We start from the raw sequence: 19,974 nt of genomic DNA on the forward strand, positions 1-19,974 counted from the left end.
AGCAAAGAATGGCAGAAGGAAGTGAAGGAAAGGGTTTGCAGCAGCGGCGGGGGGGGCAGAAAGAGAGGCAGGGGGAATGGGGAAGTAAAGGGTTTGCTGCAGTAAAGATAAGGGGGAGGAGGGAGAGTTTCCAGCTTTGTTTTATTATTTTTCCTTCACACCCTACAACCCAGAGTGCACAGGTATAATTAGGTATCATCAGCATATTGATCGTACACACACCAAATCCTTATTTTTATGTCTATTTATATTTCAAATTTAGACACTACCCATCTCACAAGGAAGTGACTCTGGGCGGTTTACAATAAAAACAACAAATAAATATTAGTTAAAATACAATAAAAATAGTATAAAAACACAATAAAACCAAATACATACATAAATAATATCTTCCAAGATCCTGGTGATGAAAAAGATATTAACATATGGGAGCAACTTCAAGGTGCTAGCCACCTCCAGGGTTGGTTGCCCCTTTTCTCACCCCATGCCAGTTGGCATAGTCAGCTCTTGACCGCTTTCTGGAAGGTCAAGAGAGTAGGGCCCTGCCTCACCTCTAAGGGAAGGGTATTGATAGGGCGGGAGCCACAACAGAGAAGGCTCTCCTTCTGGGCCCAGGAGAAAGTCAACTTTTCTTCATCGATGGGGTCTGCAGCGTATCCTCTCTGCTTGACCAGGTGGGACAGGTCGATACAAGTGGGGTGAGATGGTCCGTCAGGTAACCTGGTCCCATGCCATGTAGGACTTTAAAGGTGATAACCAACACCTTGTATTGGAAGCGGAAGCAAACTGCGACCCAATGAAGCTCGCACAGGAAACATGTGATGTGTGCCATCTTTGGGGTACCCAAAATTGCCCACATGGCTGCATTTTGAATCAGCTGTAGCTTCTGGATACTTTTCAAGGGAAGTCCATGTAGAGTGCATTGCAATGGTCTATACAGGAGATGTCTAGAGCATGAGTGACTGACTGGAGGCACTCCTGATCCTGGAAAGGGTGTAACTGGGGCATGATACGGAGTTGAGCAAAGGCCCTCCTGGCCAGGACTGCCACCTGCTCTTCAAGAGGAGTCATTAATCGAGGAGGACCCGCACATTACTCGCTGGGTCTGTCTGGGGTAGCGCCGCCCCATCCAGAATGGAAGATGGTAAACTTCCAGATACAGAGAAGCCCGCAACCCACAGCCACTCCACCTTACGAGGGTTCAGCTGAACCCTCTTGTTCCCCATCCAGACCCCCACAGACCCCATGCACTGCAAAAGGGTAGTCACTTAGAAAGCTTTCCAGTGGATCCATGTAGATCTTAAAAAGCAGGTGAGCCAGGACCAACCCATGAGCAATGTGAAAATCAGGCTCCACTGGGGTGACCTCTTATCCCCTATGGAGGAGGAGGAGGAGGAGGAGGAGGAGGAGGAGGAGGAGGAGGAGGAGGAGGAGGAGGAGGAGGAGGAGAAGCCACCCCTGTGAGACAATGCCTCCTATCCCCAGCCACTGTGGGAGGTCCACTAAGGTACAATGGTTGATGAGATCAAAAAGCTACAAGGAGGACTAAAAGGGACAGTGAGAGACATCAAAGCTACTTAGTCCAAAGCCAGAACTAAACCCAGAATGAAAAGGATCCCCACAACCCCATTTCTCCAGGGTGCTCTGTACTTGCAGTGCTCACTTGCAACTGGATCAGGGTGTGATTTGGCCAGAGCAACATGCTCCAGATCATGCAACATCTGGACAGTCTGAGACAAAGCAGAGGTCTCATTAGGACTTCCTCCATGTGTCCAGCCTGAGATTACCTGAGACAAACTTCTGGCTGTCATGGAGGCCATGATTTCCTGCTTCTTACCAGACTTGAAGATGAAGTCCCCCGAGCACCAAAGGTTGGAGGTTTCCCTCTGTGCCCATGTACCTGAGCACTGTGGGTATGTGGGAATGACCATGGGAGAGAGGAGGAAGACCCACAGCCTAGGCAATGGTCTGAGAAGAGGCAGCTCAGTCCACCGGTGGGAGAAAGTGTGGGAAGAACTCCAGAAAGGACCTCCCTGCTTTTAGGGAGACTCAAGGAGAAGAGGGGAGAGTGTGTGAACCTTCTCTCCTGGGGGTAGTTTTGATATTGGGCAAGACTAGGTGGGGGTCAACAGAGCGTTGATGAAGGTTCAGGATGGCTTGGCCCAATAGTGGTCTCCTCCCCTTCAACCATTTGTGGCCAGAGAGGAGGTGGACTGGCTGCTTTGGGAGGCCTTCCGTGTGAAAGCCCAGTGCCAGTATCCCAAGAGATCTCCAAAGATTGGCTTTGCCTCACAGGGCAGAGAGTGGCCAAGTCCCAGATCCAGTAGATCACCTTCGTAGGGATCTTTCAGCCTTGTTAGGATGAATTCCCTGATCATGCAGTGGAAGATGAAGCTGCTCGGCTGATTCTTACTGCCACAGGAAAGACAAATCATGGGAGGTCAGCATAACTCTAGAAATGCACCCCCAGATTGCAAACCTTCCTGCTGTGGATGGGTGTGGGTGAATGCCAGCAGCCTTGAGACAAAACACGGACTGCTCATGACATTTCTACTTCGATGAAAACATTATTATCTACTTCAGCTGCTAAAGACTTTAATGCCTTCTCATTCCTAGTAATTTCCTAGAATGAGATCTTGAGAAGCTGGAGAGAAGGAATCTACATTGACATAGGATTCTCAGGCATCCAGGTGGAATTGTCTGGAGGCTGAGTCAGGGCAACTGGACCTCTTTTCTTTTTCTCTCAACAAAAGTTAAAGAAGTCCAGTTGCCATGACTCAACCTTCAGGCATTGACACAAGAATTGATAGAGTATCTGGATGCCCTCTAGAGCCAAAGGTTGTTAAAAAAAATTTTTTTTGTTTGCAGACAGACCATAGCAGTCCATGGAGGCTCTACCAAATATTGTCCTAAACGTTGTTTCCCTTTTGTTCATAATATCCATATTGAGGGACAAAGATGAAATCTAGTAAACGTTTCCTCATAGCCCCTTCAGTTTAAAAGTAGAAGACAGGAAGACCCCCTTGAGGGCCAAGGCTGGATTCTTGGTGCAAAGCAGGGAAGGAGATTGCTGATCAAAGTGGAAATGCAAAGCACTCTTGGGGGCAGCCCAGCAATTAAGCAAGAGGGCAAAAATGTACCTCCCTCCCCCTTCTCTGAGCTATTGCTCCTCTGAGGTTAGGTAGGTCTTCCTGAGAGAAGTGACCACTTTTTCCTAACAGTGGCAGCTGGAAGAAAATAAATTTGCAAAGTAAAACATTTGAAATGCAGATCTTTATCCAAACGAAGGGCATTGTTTTGATACACAATTTTACTCTCTCTCATAATGTGTGGGCATGCATGTGACAGTGCACTCTATCTTATTTACAAAGGATTAACTTGCTTTGTAAAGAGCACAGCGTTTCTTTCCCCCACCTTATGTCGTTGTTGAATGCCTGATTGCCTCTAAGAGAGCACAGAATTCCCCCACCCCACTTCCTTAGAAGCCATTAGCCATATGCCTGAAGCCATAAATTAGATCGGTACCAGGCAGAGAAGTTGCAAGGAGAGAGGCCCTAAATTCCAAAGAAGTTAGGTATTTAAACTTAGATTCACCTCTTTAGGCCCACCTTTACTTTTCCCTGGGCCATCCCAAAATTCCCTTGTATGGATATGAGGGGATGTACTATCTGAAATATCTGAATATGCCTATAAGATCTTTGTTGCTTGCTTTGCAAGGTGTGGTTCTGGGCAACACTCCTTGAGCCATCCAGGTGGTTTCCTTGGCCAATAAAACCTCTGTTAACTAAAAGCCTCATCTCAAGTCTTCTTATTTGGCTTCACTGAAACTGGGGAAATAAAAGGTGCCATACACCAAAAAAGAAACACTTAAATTGCCCATTTACTGCAATTACCTTTTTTAAATCAGAGGGCGAAGCATGTCCTTCTCCCCCCCCCCCCCCAACAGCTTCAGGTCTGATAGACTGGAAGGAAAAGATTGCTTCTTGAGCTTTCAGACTTTTTCTTCTGTCCTCACTTCTGGGCAGATATTTTCCTGCGCCAGGAAGAAAAAAAAGGGAAACAGAAGAACATGCACTCCTTCACTTCTTCCTGGGCCAATTCCTGGTAGCTTTTCTGGTGGGCTGTTCAAAGAGCTTATAGCTGCTTTTTGCAGCTCTGCATTTAGATCAACTGCCTTCCCACCTTGAGGTCAGCCCCTCAGACAGAATTGCCAGTAAACAGACGTCCATCTTCATCTTCCCCATTCCCAACACACCAACCCGTCACAAACCCTCTTACAACATACAATGTGCTTTCCTTTGCTTCCGTCCGTGGTGCATCGTCTGATGCCCTTCAAAAGACCACCTCGCCCCTTCGCCCTCCCTCTTCTGCAACCTCGCCAGCCCTTCCGCCTTCACTGAAACCCACTCCCAGCAGTTCACAGCAATCCACACAGACTTCAGTCTTCCTCTACTCAAGGTTGCCACTTCCTGACCACGGGAGCTGTCCTGGGCCTTTCCACGGAGAGCAGATTTCCTCTCCTCTGACCCAGAGCTCTATGAAAAGGTCCAGAATCCCAGATCTGTTGGAGGGGGGGAACACGGTTAGGTCTCCTACCCCCACACAACCCCAGTGGCTCAAGTATGAATGGATTTGCTTCACCCGGTAATGTTGTGAATTGGCTTTCCAAACCAAACACCAGCACACATGCCTCAAGAAGAGAAATGAAAAGGAGAAAAGGTCAGTTCCAAAAGAGAAATACACAGAAATCAAATACAAGAGGACGCCTCTACAAAAGTAATTTAAAAAAGATTAAATATGTGGCATGTCAGGAATGCACACCACCAAGTATAGAATTCCAGTCATTCAGATTTTACTGATCATTGCTATACTTGGTGGTGTCTTTTCCTCCCCCCCCCCCCCCGCTTGGTTCAACAGGAGTTTGTGGAGCAACCAGGGGCAGAGAGGAAGACATAAATCAGAAGGGCAGAATTAAGGAAAAGAGCAGCCTTACGTTTTCAGCTAGAGTATTAGCTATGTCAGAAGATTTTATATATTACCTACACATATATTTCATATTTAGTATTTACACACACACACACACACATATATATATATATATATATACACTTATACTTAGTATTGATGCATTTAGGCTTTCATTAAGGATTTCTGAATCCTGTTCCCTTCTTTAATTTTTGAAGCTTGGAGGCCATTTTCACTAACCTTGAGAGATCCGAATATGTCCCCATAGAGACCAGATAAGGTCTACATTCCAAGGATAGTTTTTCTGGGGAAAAGGTGCTTAGTGAAGGGTCGAGGGGCCGGGAAAGGAAGGAAGGAAGGAAGGAAGGAAGGAAGGAAGGAAGGAAGGAAGGAAGGAAGGAAGGAAGGAAGGAAGGAAGGAAGGAAGGAAGGTTAGTTCCTAGTACGGAATGGTGCTGAGGTGGGACATGGGGGGCTGAGGAAGGGGTGGGATTCTGAAGCAGGGGCCGAACGAAAAGCCTCCATTGTGCCAAGGGGGGGGGGTCAGGCGCGGCTGCTCACCTATCAGCCTGCTGTCACCGCTTTGGCTTTGGGTGAAGAATAAAGAGCTGAATTTCGTGCAACTGCCAGTTGTCTCTTTGATCCCAGCTCAGAAACAAACTGGGAAGAAATAATTCTAACAGCTATACAGGCTGAGACTTAGGGAAATCCAGGGTTAGGGGTGGAAGGTCCCAAGGTCTAAGGACATCCCTTGAAAAGAAATCCCATTTCCCTACTTACAGAGAGCTGAGGGAAAGGGGAACACACACACACACACACACACACACACAAAAAGTTGGGAGTAGAAATGAGCAGGAGGCACACACAAGAGCTTACCTAATTAGTGGAGGCATTAAAAGTTACACCTTTTGGGATTAGAAAGTTCTGCCCAGCGGAACCAACAGGCAGATGGGAAGGTTTTAGTTTCGATCGCAGAGATTTTAATATGGCGCCGTCGAAGGTCCCCATTGCAGGCCAAACTGGTCTACCAGCTGTGTCGGTCACCCGAGCCCATCCCAGACACAAACCTCGGGCACAACTCTTCCTCGTTCCCGCCTGTACGGGTAATAACCCCCGTCCCAGGCGAGGGGCAACTTTCCAGTGGGGAGGTCGGGAGACCTTGGGCTGCTCATTCCCCATCTTCCCCAACCAATGACACGTGTGTCCCCCAAGGTGTTAGGCGTATCCTTTACACCCGGAGACTTCCCAGTGAACTCCTGGCCCTCCTCCTCACTCCCTGGTTCTGGACTGAGAGAGGGACAAGACAAGCAGGCCGGTATTTGCCCAGATAGAGTCCAGCGCACGACCTTGCGCTACCTGTTGAGGCACATGGGTCTTGTCAGCCCCCCTTGCTTTCTAGGACCTCCCAGTCTTTGCCAGGAAGGACTCTGGGGGTGGCTGGAGCTGAATTTTTAGACCCACAGCCCTGGTCACCAGCGTGGATTGAAACATGAAGACGGAGTCTCACACTCACACATCTGCTGGGCGCAAGACGCAGAAAAGGGCAATTACCAACAATGAAGTCTCAGGTTCAAGCAGCTCTTTGGCTCAAAACCAAAACTCCTTTTACTACCAGTGTCGAAGTGGGCAGAGTCATGGACAGCACCCTCCGGACAAATGATCCGGTGCCGGCTGGGTGAAGTTGCCCGGGCTCGGTCCATCAAGCCAGTTAGTCTTGAGCTCCTGTCTGGCTCACCATATTGTTAGAAAGAAAGCTGATGAGGTTCACCTCCAACCTGGGAATAAACACCCAGGCGGTTGCTTGAAGGAGAGGGAAGACTTCCACCATCAGGACCTCTGGAAGCAGGAGACCCACTGCAAAGCAGGGCATTCCCTCAGACACATTGCAGAAGAAGGCCACGGTCAGGGTTACTGAAGGCCACTGAGAGACCTAGTAGGACTGCACTCCCCCAATCCTGGTCTCTCCATAAGTCATCCAGAAGTGCAACCAATGCGATTTCCATCCTGCATCCAGGCCAGAATCTGAGTGTCAGCCCTTTCAGGCAAGCCAGGTCAGGAACTGGACACCACAGAGCCTTTGGGAGCTCTGCGATGTTGTTGTGGGGCTCAAGAACAGAATCTTGAAAGCTTGTCAGAGTTTCCCACTGACCTCTTTTCTGGATACAGAATCAAGACAGGATTATTTTTGGTCTCTTAAGTTAGAAAAATGCTGAATTCCATTTCCCGTCTGCTCCTTTGCTCCATCTGCTCCCTCTAAATGAGGATGCAACTTTCTCCAGAACCTCTCTTAAAAATGGAAGCTTGGAGATGTTCTACAGTTGTCCAAAGCAGCTGGATGGAGAAGGCTTCCTGATCAGGGGGCCACCACAGCCCCCAATCTCCTGACTCCATGGAAATAACCCCCTTTCTCCCCTTTTTGCAAGAGGTCCTGCATTGCACAGACCATCCAATAGGGGGCTCCCTCTGCAAAGAGAGGGGAACACCATGTGCTCCACTGGGGGAGGGGGCGGGGAGAGGGGAGGGGGAGAGTTTGCATTGCAAATCTCCAGCAGGAAAGAAGAAAAGCTTTGCAAGGAAGGAGGGCTAGAGATTGTGCTGCATTCTCACCATTCGCTGATGAGGCTGAAATTGGGCTGGATCCCCTGCAGTTCAAGACATCTTAGGAGGGTGAGTGAACCAGGACAGCCTCTTAAGCTTCGTTCCTTCAGGCCCTGTGCTTTGTGTGAACTCGGCCCCTGCGGTTGGGGATCTCTTTGGGCTTAGGGCATGTTGTCTGAACACGCCTGGGTGTCCTGGTGTGACTTGGCTCTTCAAAAGCAAACTCTGAAGAAAGGGAACTAGAACATCCCAAGCCAGGCTCATTTCACTGGCATTTCATTGTATCTGAACTGGACTTTGGGGGTTTGTTAACCTGTTTGGGGTTTGGCATGTTGTGTGAATCCTGCTTGTAGGGAAATGTAGATATGGGTTTTTAAAAAGCCAGCCCTTCTTTCTGAGAAATCTGAACTGTATGTGAAACAAGCACCACAAATCTCTCTGGGTTGGTCAGAAGTAAAGTTTTATTGGAAGCATTTGCAAAGGCTGGTGGGCTTCATTGCAAATAAGAAGCCACGCCCACATTCACACTCCGGCCTAATTATATACCTTCCCGATCGCAAGTCCCTCCCCTTTTCCCCATTGGCTAAGGTACTCTGGGTGTACAGTCTTTCCGGCCGCTCTAGGATTTCTCCCTGATCCCTCCCACCTCATCTATGGTAATTACTCAAGGTTTCAGCTAATTGCATTATACTGATAAAGATTGCTCCAAATTAATTTGTATTTACATTGTCCCACACAAAGAGACAACTTCCTCTCCATCTGCCACTATTTGATAACCATAACACTTAACACTACTTCCTTATCTCTCACACAGCTGCACTCTTAGCATGCTCAAGCTACTATTTTTTTGTCAATAATAACATATTTATCCATCTCTCACAATCCACTCTTTTTCTTTTTATTCTTTTATTATTGACACTGTCAAGCTCTTGTAGCATTATTGCAACTTCTTGTCGCCTTTGGCTTCTAACTTCTCTAAGTGTGTGATGAGGTACCAACCCTCCTTCCAACTGGGAAAGCCTATTCTCACATTCCCTTTCTCTGGGGTTCTCTGCTAAATCCTCTAAGAGGAACACACTCTCACTGTAAGGTGGTGGTTTCAGAGGCATTTGTTTGAATATAGCTGTTTCCATCAGCCTCTGGACTAAGCCCCTAACACAGGGAATTATACAGCACCCCAATGCAGTTAAAATCCCTATCACTACTATCAGGGAAGCTAGTATTGATACCACCATATCCTTCCACTTCCCAAACCAAGATTCTAGCCATCCTGTCAGGGAAATATCTATCCCTGAATTCTCAGCTAGTTCCTCTGCCAAAGTGGTTAGTCCCTGTAAGGTTTTAGTTATTGTCCCATCAGGGGTGGTTGCTGATTGTAATAAATGTAGTTTATCCAGTCCAAATTCTTATTATGGTTACCCATCAAAACAAGAATGATTCAAATCCTGCAGCTATTTGATTCCTAGCCTTGAACTCATCAGGAACTCCCCTGGGTACCCCTATAGCGTCAATATTAATTCTGTCACCAAAAGATGTTGCTAGGGATGCCCTTTTAGCTATGGCTTCTTTTTCAAATGCCAAGGTGAATGGGATAGCCAATTGTACAATTGCACAAGTGCCTGTCTAGAAGGGAGGAAGTGTGGATCTCAAGGTCTTCCCCCCACAATACCACCACAGATCAGCCATGGGAATTTTCAGGTTAGGGTAATTCCCATGTCCACCAATTATTTGACTTACATTCAGCACATCAGTGCATGTTGCTAATTCCCCTACAGCTGTGGTGAATCCTACACCTTGCCTGGTAAGGCATGCTGTGTGGTTCCCTTACGCTGCAGAGAATATGGGTGGTATTTTTCTCTTAAATTCTTTTTCCATCCCAAGGGAAAGGGGACCACTTGGGCCACCGGTTTACCAGAGACACATGCATAGCAATTGCTCTCCTTTAAGCTTTTTACTGTATATTTGACCCATTCTACCTAGATGTTTGCATCTCCATACCCTGCCTCTGTTTCAATAGTTTGTCGCAGATCAGTTACTTCAATTATTTTTACTCCTACCGGATCACTAGTTAATCTTACCTTAGATCTTGTGTTTGGTTGTCTGACTGTCTGCCTCTGTTCTATGATTAGCTGGAAACAACAACCTTGCACTAGTGTGGTCCTGTCTAACCTTGAGGGCATCCATACTTCCATCCCTGGTCCCTCCCACCTCATCTATGGTAATTGCTCAAGGTTTCAGCTAATTGCATTATAGTGATAAAGATTGCTCCAAATTAATTTGTATTTACATTGTCCCACACAAAGAGACAACTTCCTCTCCATCTGCCACTATTTGATAACCATAACACTTAACACTACTTCCTTATCTCTCTAAGAGCTGCACTCTTAGCATGCTCAAGTTACTATTTCTTTGTCAATAATAACATATTTTATCCATCTCTCACAACTGGACTTTCGCAGTTTGTTAACCTATTTGGGATTTGGCATGTTGTATGAATCCTGCTTGTGGGAAATGTAGATACGGGTTTTTAAAAAGCCAGCCCTTCCTTCTGAGCAAAAGAAATAGAAAATGCTCCAAGATGCATTTATTGGGTATTCCAAGTGCTTGATGGAAGCCAATCCCCTATTTTGCACCACACAGACACACAGACACACACACACTACACACACACAAGCAAATAAACACAGGACTGTTGGCCACAAAGGCTGCCAGATTTGTTTACCGGCAGGCAACAGCAGCCAGTCAGGGGAAGTCTCCTGGTCACTCTGTTGAAGCGCTTCGGCAAAGAGGTCCCGTCTCTCCAAGGAGAGGAGCCTTGAGCGAAGCTTTCTGTTAAATGTTCTGCATTTCACGGATGAGGAAGTAGCTACAGGAAAAATTGAATCGCTTGCATTTTGTCACATTTTCGGGCAAGTGTCCTTGGTTCCATGCTACATACTACCATCCCATAATGAGCTTAGCATGTTCTATGCTTTCTGAAATCTCCACCTTGGGGGGGGGTGTTTTAGTACGTTAATTAACTTTTAGGTGACAAGTAGGTCAGCCGGTGGACTCACAATTGTGGTTTTTGAACATCTCAAAACCTTTTCTTCCCCTCCCCAGAGCACCCTCCTTGCCAAGTACCCACAACAGCCAAACCTTTCACTTGTATCATCCTCTTGCAGCTTAGTAGTATGCAGCCCTTAAGAGGTAAGATTCAGGTTATGCCAATCAGCTGCCCGCCCCTCAGTTCCTATCTGCTCAATGCCACCCCAGTCCTCTACCAGCTCAGAAAAATGGCACCTTCCATGGGATGAGTGTTGTTCAATGGTGAAATCCACCACTTTCTAATTCTTGGAATGTCTTTTCTTTTCCATCTCAGACGCACAACCTGGAAGCCCTTTGTAGGTCCTTGCGTACAGACAAAATTCTCTCTTGGCAAAGAGGGTTGAATGGCTTGCTGTGGTCATTCCTGCAGCTACAGGAACAGTCCTATGAATGAAAAGGCATTTGGAGAGCCGCAAGATTCCTCAGACACCTTTGGAGTTGCATTACAGCACAGAGAAAGAATGGAGACACAACCCTTAGCAAGTGAGGGAAGTGGAGAAGGCCCTTCTGCTGTTCAGCCTGGGAGCTGTGGGGAGATCTGTGCAAGAAGTGGGCAGAAGATCCTGGAGGAAGAAGCCATCCGTCCAGACGTTCAGCCCCAGAACTTCAGGAGCATCGAATACCAGGAGGATGAGGCTCCCCGAGGACTTTGCAGCCGTCTCCACTACTTTTGTCATCAATGGTTGAGACCACAAAAGCACACAAAGGTGCAGGTGCTGGACCTGGTTGTTCTGGAGCACTTCCTGGCCCTTCTGCCCCTGCAGATGGCGAGTTGGGTGCGGGAGTGCAGAGCAGAGACCAGCTCCCAGGCGGTGGCCCTGCTGGAAGGCTTCCTCCTGAGCCAGGCAGAGGAGCAGAAGGAGCAGGTCGAGTTGCAGGTGAGAGACCTTCATTTTGGGAGCCCACAAGGGGTCTGAAGGGAATAAACAATCTGCTTGAATTTTTAGCCCCTCCCGAATAGAGGTCTCTGGCATTCGTAGTAGGTGGAGATGTTTCACTAATTCTTGTAGGACATTGTCCCATTATCCGTTCTAGAAGATAGATTTGGGACAGGCGTTCCTTTCTTACTTTCCAGCCTCCGTGATGGACACTGGAGGCTTTAAATATGTGTTCAGAGAACAAAAATCCACCTCATGTTGTGTGATGTCTGTTAATTCTTTTTTTCTCCTGCCTATTATTTCAAGTCCTTCGCTGTGGACATCAGAGATCCTGAGGGAAGGAGGTATCCATCCAGTCCCCCTCAGGACCCGTTTTTCTGGAGGATCTCTCAGGAAGATCCAAGTCAGAACAGCTCAGGAGGTAATCGAAGGCCCTCCCATTCCCCAGAGAGATCCCAGCTGTCTCATCTTCTCTATTACTTCTCTTCTCTAGAATGCCTCCTCCAATTTTATTAATTATGCATTTTAAAATTCTGTCTTCCCCTCAGGGAAGACTCGAACGAAGTTGTCTGCTCTTTCTGGTGCAGCTGAAACAGTGGCTGAACCTCCAGCTCAGGTAAGAGGAGGAAATTTGCGTATTAGATGGCTTTCTCCTGTTCCTTCAGGAAGTCAAGCTGGTGTACACAGCACTCTCTCCTTCCCTTTTCCCCAGTTTTTTGGGCTTGGGAGTTTTCTTGTCCTTGAGCAACATGAAATGGCGAATGGAAGTTTCAGGTTGCTCTCAGTCAGCTTAGCCTCCTCTGAAGTCTGTGGTTGGGATACAATGATTTGTAATTCCTCCCTGAGATTCTTATTAGGAAATCTTTTTTTTTTTTAAGACCAGTACTTAACTCCTTCTGCCAGTTACTCTTCCTACTATTTGTTTACAATAACTGATTTTTTAAAAAAGTTCCTCAAGTGGTAGGAATAATATTATTACAGCCATAGCAACCGCTAAACAGAGACCCATTCTTTTTTTAATTCCTTAACTTGGAATTGTGCAAACCTGCTCAAAAATAACTAAATACTCAGATTGGCACATTGCCATTTTTAAAAAGCCCTTTTTCCAATCAGTGATAAGAAATATAAGGACAACAGATTAAGACATGAGCCAGGCTATTAACATCCAATGAAAGTGGCTGGATAGATACGTTTCTAAGTAGAAATTGTTCTGAAAGAGCATATAATCAAGGCCCTTTTGCCTTGCAAAGGAATTTCTAATCCTCTGATTTGTGCCTGGATTTGGAGGCCAAGGAATCCAGCTTTGCAAAGGCTGAGAAATGTCCTTCCCAGAAAATTGCCTCTGCTTTCTTGTCTCCCATTCAGCCAACAGCTCAGACTACTAGCACCTTTCTTGCAGTCTGAGGAGGAGAAGAACCCGGCTTGTGTGCCTCTCGATATTGATGTCCCCCCACCCAAATCCCTGGCTGTGCTCTCCCAGCACTTTCATGAAGTTGTTGAGCATGGGCACGATTGGTCCTTCTGGGGACACCATAAGCCATTTGCGGAAATGCTAGAAAGAATCCCCCCCCCCCCATATTTCATTCTGCAAACACAGGAAGGATTGGAGACACTGATGGTAGGGTTTCCAAAGCCCATCTGCCGGTTGGTCTTCTAAAGATGCTGAGAGTCTTTTGAAGATGGGCGCATGGATCACTTGATGGATCGATCCAGAAGGAAATTGGGGTTGCTTTCAATGAATGGCACTGAAAGTCCTGCAGAAGCAATCAAGTTGATCAAGCCAGCCAGAAATATTTCTTCAGTCAAAAGCTTTTGGCTCTTTCCATTTTCTCACCTAAACCTTGGAATCCCACCAAGCTTTGCCATTTAACTTAGTGCATATCTTTGCTTTGGGAATTTGTGAAGAACAGGACATATCTTGCAAATCCTCCTGGCCTGGCCTGTTCTTTTCTTTTTTTCCTTGTTCAGGAGGGTCTTGTGTCCTTCGAGGAGGTGGCTGTGTATTTCACCGAGGAGGAGCGGTCTCAGCTGGATCCTCACCAAAAAGCGCTGCATTGGGAAGTCATGCTGGAAAATTATGGGAACGTGGCCTCTCTGGGTAAGGGTTTGCTTCTCTCCCATCAGAGAATTTGGAAAGACATTTTGTAGTTAGATGCCATCAGCTCATCTCTTGGAGGGGGGGAAGGAAAAGATCTTCCTTCTCCTGCTCGAAGGAAGGAAGGACGTCAATGGCTCTCTGCTTAGATGCATCCCCTGCCATTTCTCATCTGGTGAATTTTTCCATTTCTATTTAAAGGTATCAGTGAGAAACTCACTCCTTGGCTTGAGGAGATGCTCAATTCCATCACACTGATTTCATCCTTTTGGGCCCAGATGCTTCCCTGTCTGTCCTCTGAAGGATTCTCATTTCTTCAGGCTGTTGGGTTAATGACTTCTCTTCCTTTTGATTTCTATCCTGAGCCTTGGGGTGAAGGGCAAAATGGTGCTGTTTTTCCATTGCAAACATGCTGTTTAGGGTTAATAGAAGAGCTCTAGAATTTTTTTCTCTGCAAGCATTTGATTTTGGACAGAGAAAAATGAAGAGCAAATGGAAGGCAGTTTGGGTAGGAAGAAAAGGACCAATTTCAAAATTGATTTACTTCTCACTGGTCGTTCATGTTGTTGACCCCCCTCCAATAAATGTTAGGTTTTCTCCTAATGCCTCCTTTGTTCTTTCCCCGGATTCTTCCTGAACTCAACACTGACTCTGGGTAAGGTTTGACTATATAAGGATAATTCTAAACAAACCGGATACTGTAGATGTTTTCAAAGCTTTTATGGCTCATGATTATAGAAATTATCATTTCTATACCATGTGATTGTAAGGATACAAATGTGCGATATATTGGAATTTGGCAAAAATTCAGAAGGAAAATCATATGACCTCCTACAGTCTGATCTTTTCCCCCACCTTTGCTATCATGTTCATTTCTCTTTTCCTTTGAAGGTGATCATGGCTATGGGAATAAAGATCCCAATGAAAAATTCGAAGTGATCAGGCATGGAGGCGGAATGGACAAGGAACTAGAGATGCAACTAGAAAGTCATGAGAGAAGCCAGTCAAAGAATTGGAATCAGGAAAGTTCATCTTCCATGGATTCCAAGACGCAAGGCTTTCTTGCCCAACAAGGAAAAATAAAGAAAACGTATATTGGAAAATGTGTAAGACTATTAAAAGACAAATTAGTTGTAAATGAACACTCTCCAACCCAAACCAAAGGAGAAGATTATATGTGCAGAGAAAATAGAAAAAATCACGATTGGACTTTCACTCTTTCCTGTGAAAATGGGTCCCTTACGTCTCATAAAAGGATCTCCACAGGGGAGAAGCCATATAAATGTTTGGAATCTGGAAAGATTTTCAGAACAAGTTGTCAAGTTACTACTTCACATGAAAGGATCCAGACAGGGGAGAAACCACATGCATGCATGGAGTGTGGAAAGAGCTTCAGGACAAGCAGTCACCTTATTGTCCACAAAAGGATCCACACAGGGGAGAAGCCATATAAATGCATGGAGTGTGGAAAGACCTTCAGGACCAGCTGTCAACTTATTGCCCATAAAAGAATCCACACAGGGGAGAAGCCATACAAATGTGTGGAATGTGGAAAGAGCTTCAGAAGAAGCAGGTCCCTTATTGCCCATAGAAGGATCCACACAGGGGAGAAGCCATTTAAATGCATGGAGTGTGGAAAGAGATTTAGAATGAGACATCATCTTATTTCCCATGAAAGGATCCACACAGGGGAGAAACCATATAAGTGCATTGAGTGTGAAAAGAGCTTTCGTAGTAGGAGTGAACTTACTTCCCATAAAAGGATCCACACAGGGGAGAAACCACATGAATGCATGGAGTGTGGAAAGAGCTTCAGAAGAAGCAGGTCCCTTATTGCCCATAGAAGGATCCACACAGGGGAGAAGCCATTTAAATGCATGGAGTGTGGAAAGAGATTTAGAATGAGATATCATCTTACTTCCCATGAAAGGATCCACACAGGGGAGAAACCATATAAGTGCTTGGAGTGTGGAAAGACCTTTTGTAGTAGGAGTGAACTTACTTCCCATAAAAGGATCCACACAGGGGAGAAACCATTTAAATGTGTGGAGTGTGGAAAGACTTTTTGTCAAAACAGTCATCTTACTTCCCATCATAAAAGAATCCACACAGGGGAGAAACCATATAAGTGCCTGGAGTGTGGAAAGAGCTTTACTACTAAGAGTGAACTTACTTCCCATAAAAGGATCCACACAGGGGAGAAACCATTTAAATGTGTGGAGTGTGGAAAGACTTTTTGTCGAAACAGTCATCTTACTTCCCATCATAAAAGAATCCACACAGGGGAGAAACCATATAAGTGCCTGGAGTGTGGAAAGAGCTTTACTACTAAGAGTGAACTTACTTCCCATAAAAGGATCCACACAGGGGAGAAACCTTATAAATGCGTGGAATGTGGAAAGAGCTTCACCAGAAACAGTTCTCTTATTTCTCATAAAAGGACCCACACAGGGGAAAAGCCATATAAATGCATGGAGTGTGGAAAGACTTTTACTCAAAGTGGTAAACTTACTTCCCATAAAAGAATCCACACAGGGGAGAAGCCGTATAAATGCATGGAATGTGGAAAGAGCTTCAGAAGAAGCAGGTCCCTTATTGCCCATAGAAGGATCCACACAGGGGAGAAGCCATTTAAATGCATGGAGTGTGGAAAGAGATTTAGAATGAGACATCATCTTATTTCCCATGAAAGGATCCACACAGGGGAGAAACCATTTAAGTGCATGGAGTGTGAAAAGAGCTTTCATAGTAGGAGTGAACTTACTTCCCATAAAAGGATCCACACAGGGGAGAAACCACATGAATGCATGGAGTGTGGAAAGAACTTCAGAATAAGCAGTTCCCTTATTGCCCATAGAAGGATCCACACAGGGGAGAAACCATTTAAATGCATGGAGTGTGGAAAGAAATTTAGAATGAGACATCGTCTTACTTCCCATGAAAGGATCCACACAGGGGAGAAACCATATAAGTGCTTGGAGTGTGGAAAGACCTTTTGTAGTAGGAGTGAACTTACTTCCCATAAAAGGATCCACACAGGGGAGAAACCATTTAAATGTGTGGAGTGTGGAAAGACTTTTTGTCGAAACAGTCATCTTACTTCCCATCATAAAAGAATCCACACAGGGGAGAAACCATATAAGTGCCTGGAGTGTGGAAAGAGCTTTACTACTAAGAGTGAACTTACTTCCCATAAAAGGATCCACACAGGGGAGAAACCTTATAAATGCGTGGAATGTGGAAAGAGCTTCACCAGAAACAGTTCTCTTATTTCTCATAAAAGGACCCACACAGGGGAAAAGCCATATAAATGCATGGAGTGTGGAAAGACTTTTACTCAAAGCGGTAAACTTACTTCCCATAAAAGAATCCACACAGGGGAGAAGCCGTATAAATGCATGGAGTGTGGAAAGAGCTTCAGAAGAAGCAGTTACCTTATTGCCCATAAATGGATCCACACAGGGAACAAGCCGTATAAGTGCATGGAGTGTGGAAAGAGCTTTCGTAGTACGAGTCAACTTACTCCCCATAAAAGGATCCACACAGGGGAGAAACCATATAAGTGCACTGAGTGTGAAAAGAGCTTTTGTAGTAGTAGTGAACTTACTTCCCATAAAAGGATCCACACGGGGGAGAAACCATTTAAATGTGTGGAGTGTGGAAAGAGCTTCAGAATAAGCAGTAACCTTATTGCCCATAAAAGGATCCACACAGGGGAGAAACCTTATAAATGCGTGGAATGTGGGAAAAGCTTTAGTACTAGCAGTCATCTTACTTCCCATAAAAGGACCCACACGGGAAAAACCGTATAAATGCATGGAGTGTGGAAATAGGAGCTCTAAAAATACATCCCTTATGAGTCATAAAAGGATTCACACCGGGGAGAAACCATATAAATGCTTGGAGTGTGGAAAGAGCCTTACTACTAGTAGTGATCTTACTTCTCATAACGGGATTCACACAGGGGAGAAACCATATGTGTGGAACATGGAAGGAGCTTCAGGAGGAGGAATGACCTAATTTCACATATGCAGATCTGTTTCGTTGAGAATCCATGTAAATTTTAGATTCAATTGGTTAAATCTATACATTTTCTATTTGTGTACACTGACCTGGAAAAAGAAGATTTCTTTGAGTCTGACCCTCACAACTGGCAGCCCAAGGGAAATTAATTTACTGTTCAAAGTAAAAGGGCTGTTTTAATTATGAACTGGATTTTTGAACGTACTCTTATTATTGGTGGCCAATTCTATTGCACAACAATAAGACAAATTTATTTTTTATTAAGTTTACGTTTATCCCAGTGTTAGAATGAAACTTACAGGGTTCATCTCCCAGCTGGGAATAAACACGCAGGCAGTTCCTTGAAGGAGAGAGTTGATTTTCCAGAGCCAGATACACAAGAGGATCAGCTGTGGGGCAGCCATGCTCCGTTTTCCCCAGGAGTTCCTTTATAGGGCAGATCCTCTTGTTCCTGGAAAGGTGCCAAGGAATGCCGGCCCTCCAGGAATTCGGAGAAGGTGATTCCCAGATTCCAAGAGAGAGGCTCTCCGGAGAAATTCGTTGGATCTTTAGATCCTTTCCTCTGGGCAGGGGTTTCCCTTTGTCACAGGAGGGAAGGGGATTTTGTGCAGGATCAGTTGTGCCACTCTCTCTCCTGCTGTGAGGTTCATTTCAGGTCTCTCTGGGCCTAGGTGGAAAAGCATTCCTTGGTGCCCAGGGTCTGTTGCATCCTCCGCCCCCCCTCCCCCTGCTTACACCTGTGCCCAGTAGTGCCAAGTCTGTTGTTTTTATTTACATTGATGTTGCTGGGCACTCTGCTCCTGAAGGGTCTGCTCCGCTGGGTCTGCTCCTGAAGGTTCCTCATTGCAACCACCAGCAGGAAAGCACCAGGGTCTGACTTTCTGACATGGAGCGTGTGAAGCTTCTCTCCTGGGGGAGGTTTTGATATTGGGCAAGACTAGGTGGGGGTCAACAATGCATTGATGGAGCTTCAGGATGGCTTGGCCCAATAGTGGTCTCCTCCCCTTCAACCATTTGTGGCCAGAGAGGAGGTGGACTGGCTGCTTTGGGAGGCCTTCCCTGTGAAAGCCCAGTGCCAATATCCCAAGAGATCTCCAAAGATTGGCTTTGCCTCACAGGGCAGAGAGTGGCCGAGTTGATCCAGTTTCCCCCAGTGACTCTCAAATAAAACATATGCCATGGAGCTGGAGTTATTTTGTAATAGCATGCATTAACTACCAAATACTGCAGCGTGTTGCAAAGACGTTTGCCATTACAATACCATTTGAGCTTTCAGACCTTTGCTCCTACCCTCACTTCTGGCCAGATGTGTTTCTGCACCAGGAAGAAGTGTGAGAGATGGATAAAATATCTGTTATTATTGACAAAGAAATAGTAACTTGAGCGTGCTAAGAGTGCAGCTGCAATACTAAGTACCTAGCTGCCCAACGCTCTTGTTCCTGAAACTCCCTCAAACTAGGGAGAGATCAGGAGACATCGCCATGGTTACCAAGGGGCTCCAAGAAGCACAGGAAATGGGGAGGGGGAGATGTCTCTGGGATGAGGCAAGGTGAGATAAAACCAGTCTGGAGCAGTTTGGCCTGTCTAAGGTGACACCTGGCAGAGATCTTTTAGGAATGCATGAACTCTTCCCCCCCAACCCTTATTAGCCTAATAAAAACCACACCCCGCATAGCTGTTCACCTATTTACCATGAACATGTGATGTACGTAGTATGTAGTATGTCGGGGTCTGTAGAAGGGGGGTAACAGGAAGTAGGCGGGCGACTAAAGATTGTAACCTCAGAGTACCCCTCAGCCAATGGGGAAATGAAGAGGGATGGGTGTCGGCGTAGGATTGTATAAAGTATGCTGAAATTTGTAAGAAGGTAAGAAATCTTATTTGCAACGAAGCCCACCAGCCTTTGCAAAGGCTTCCAATAAAACTTGACTTCTGATGAACCCAGAGAGATTTGTGGTGCTTGTTTCACACAAAAGGAAAACAGAAGAACATGCACTCCTTCACTTGGGTCAATTCCTGGTAGCATTTCCGGTGGGCCGTTCAAAGAGCTTATACCTGCTTTTTGCAATTCTGCATTTAGATCAGCTGCCTTCCCACCTTGAGATCAACCCCTCAGACAGAATTGCCAGTGAACAGACGTCAATCTTCATCTTCCCCATTCACAACACACTAACCCCTCACAAACTGTCTTACGACATATAATGTGCATTTCTTTGCTTCCATCCATGGTGCATTGTCTGATGCCCTTCAAAAGACCACCTCGCCCCTTCGCGCTCCCTCTTCTGCAACCTCGCCCAGCCCTTCCGCCTTCCCTGAGACCCACTCCCA

General features: G+C 45.9%; 1 protein-coding gene across 1 annotated transcript; it reads left to right on the plus strand.

Annotated features, from left to right (window-relative positions):
- Positions 1 to 10,994: 10,994 nt before the first annotated feature.
- LOC148214021 (uncharacterized) lies at positions 10,995 to 17,435 on the plus strand. Its single transcript, XM_088128894.1, has 7 exons — positions 10,995 to 11,516; positions 11,835 to 11,949; positions 12,077 to 12,144; positions 13,497 to 13,626; positions 14,515 to 14,857; positions 15,449 to 16,210; positions 16,379 to 17,435. The coding sequence occupies exons 1-7, from the start codon at positions 10,995 to 10,997 to the stop codon at positions 17,433 to 17,435; spliced, it is 2,997 nt and encodes a 998-aa protein (XP_087985020.1).
- Positions 17,436 to 19,974: the final 2,539 nt, after the last annotated feature.

This window comes from Python bivittatus, unplaced genomic scaffold (assembly GCF_059951505.1).
Source record: "Python bivittatus isolate LINGU-HERP-01145 unplaced genomic scaffold, Pbiv_v1 ctg000820_np1212, whole genome shotgun sequence".
Classification (NCBI taxonomy): Eukaryota; Metazoa; Chordata; class Lepidosauria; order Squamata; family Pythonidae; genus Python; species Python bivittatus.

Coding starts and splice junctions, on each gene's coding strand:
- LOC148214021 (XM_088128894.1), top strand. CDS start 10,995: ATGGCTTGCTGTGGTCATTCCTGCAGCTACAGGAACAGTCCTATGAAT. Junction 11,517..11,834: donor CAGAGGAGCAGAAGGAGCAG/GTCGAGTTGCAG, acceptor TATTATTTCAAG/TCCTTCGCTGTGGACATCAG. Junction 13,627..14,514: donor TGGGAACGTGGCCTCTCTGG/GTAAGGGTTTGC, acceptor TTTCCTTTGAAG/GTGATCATGGCTATGGGAAT.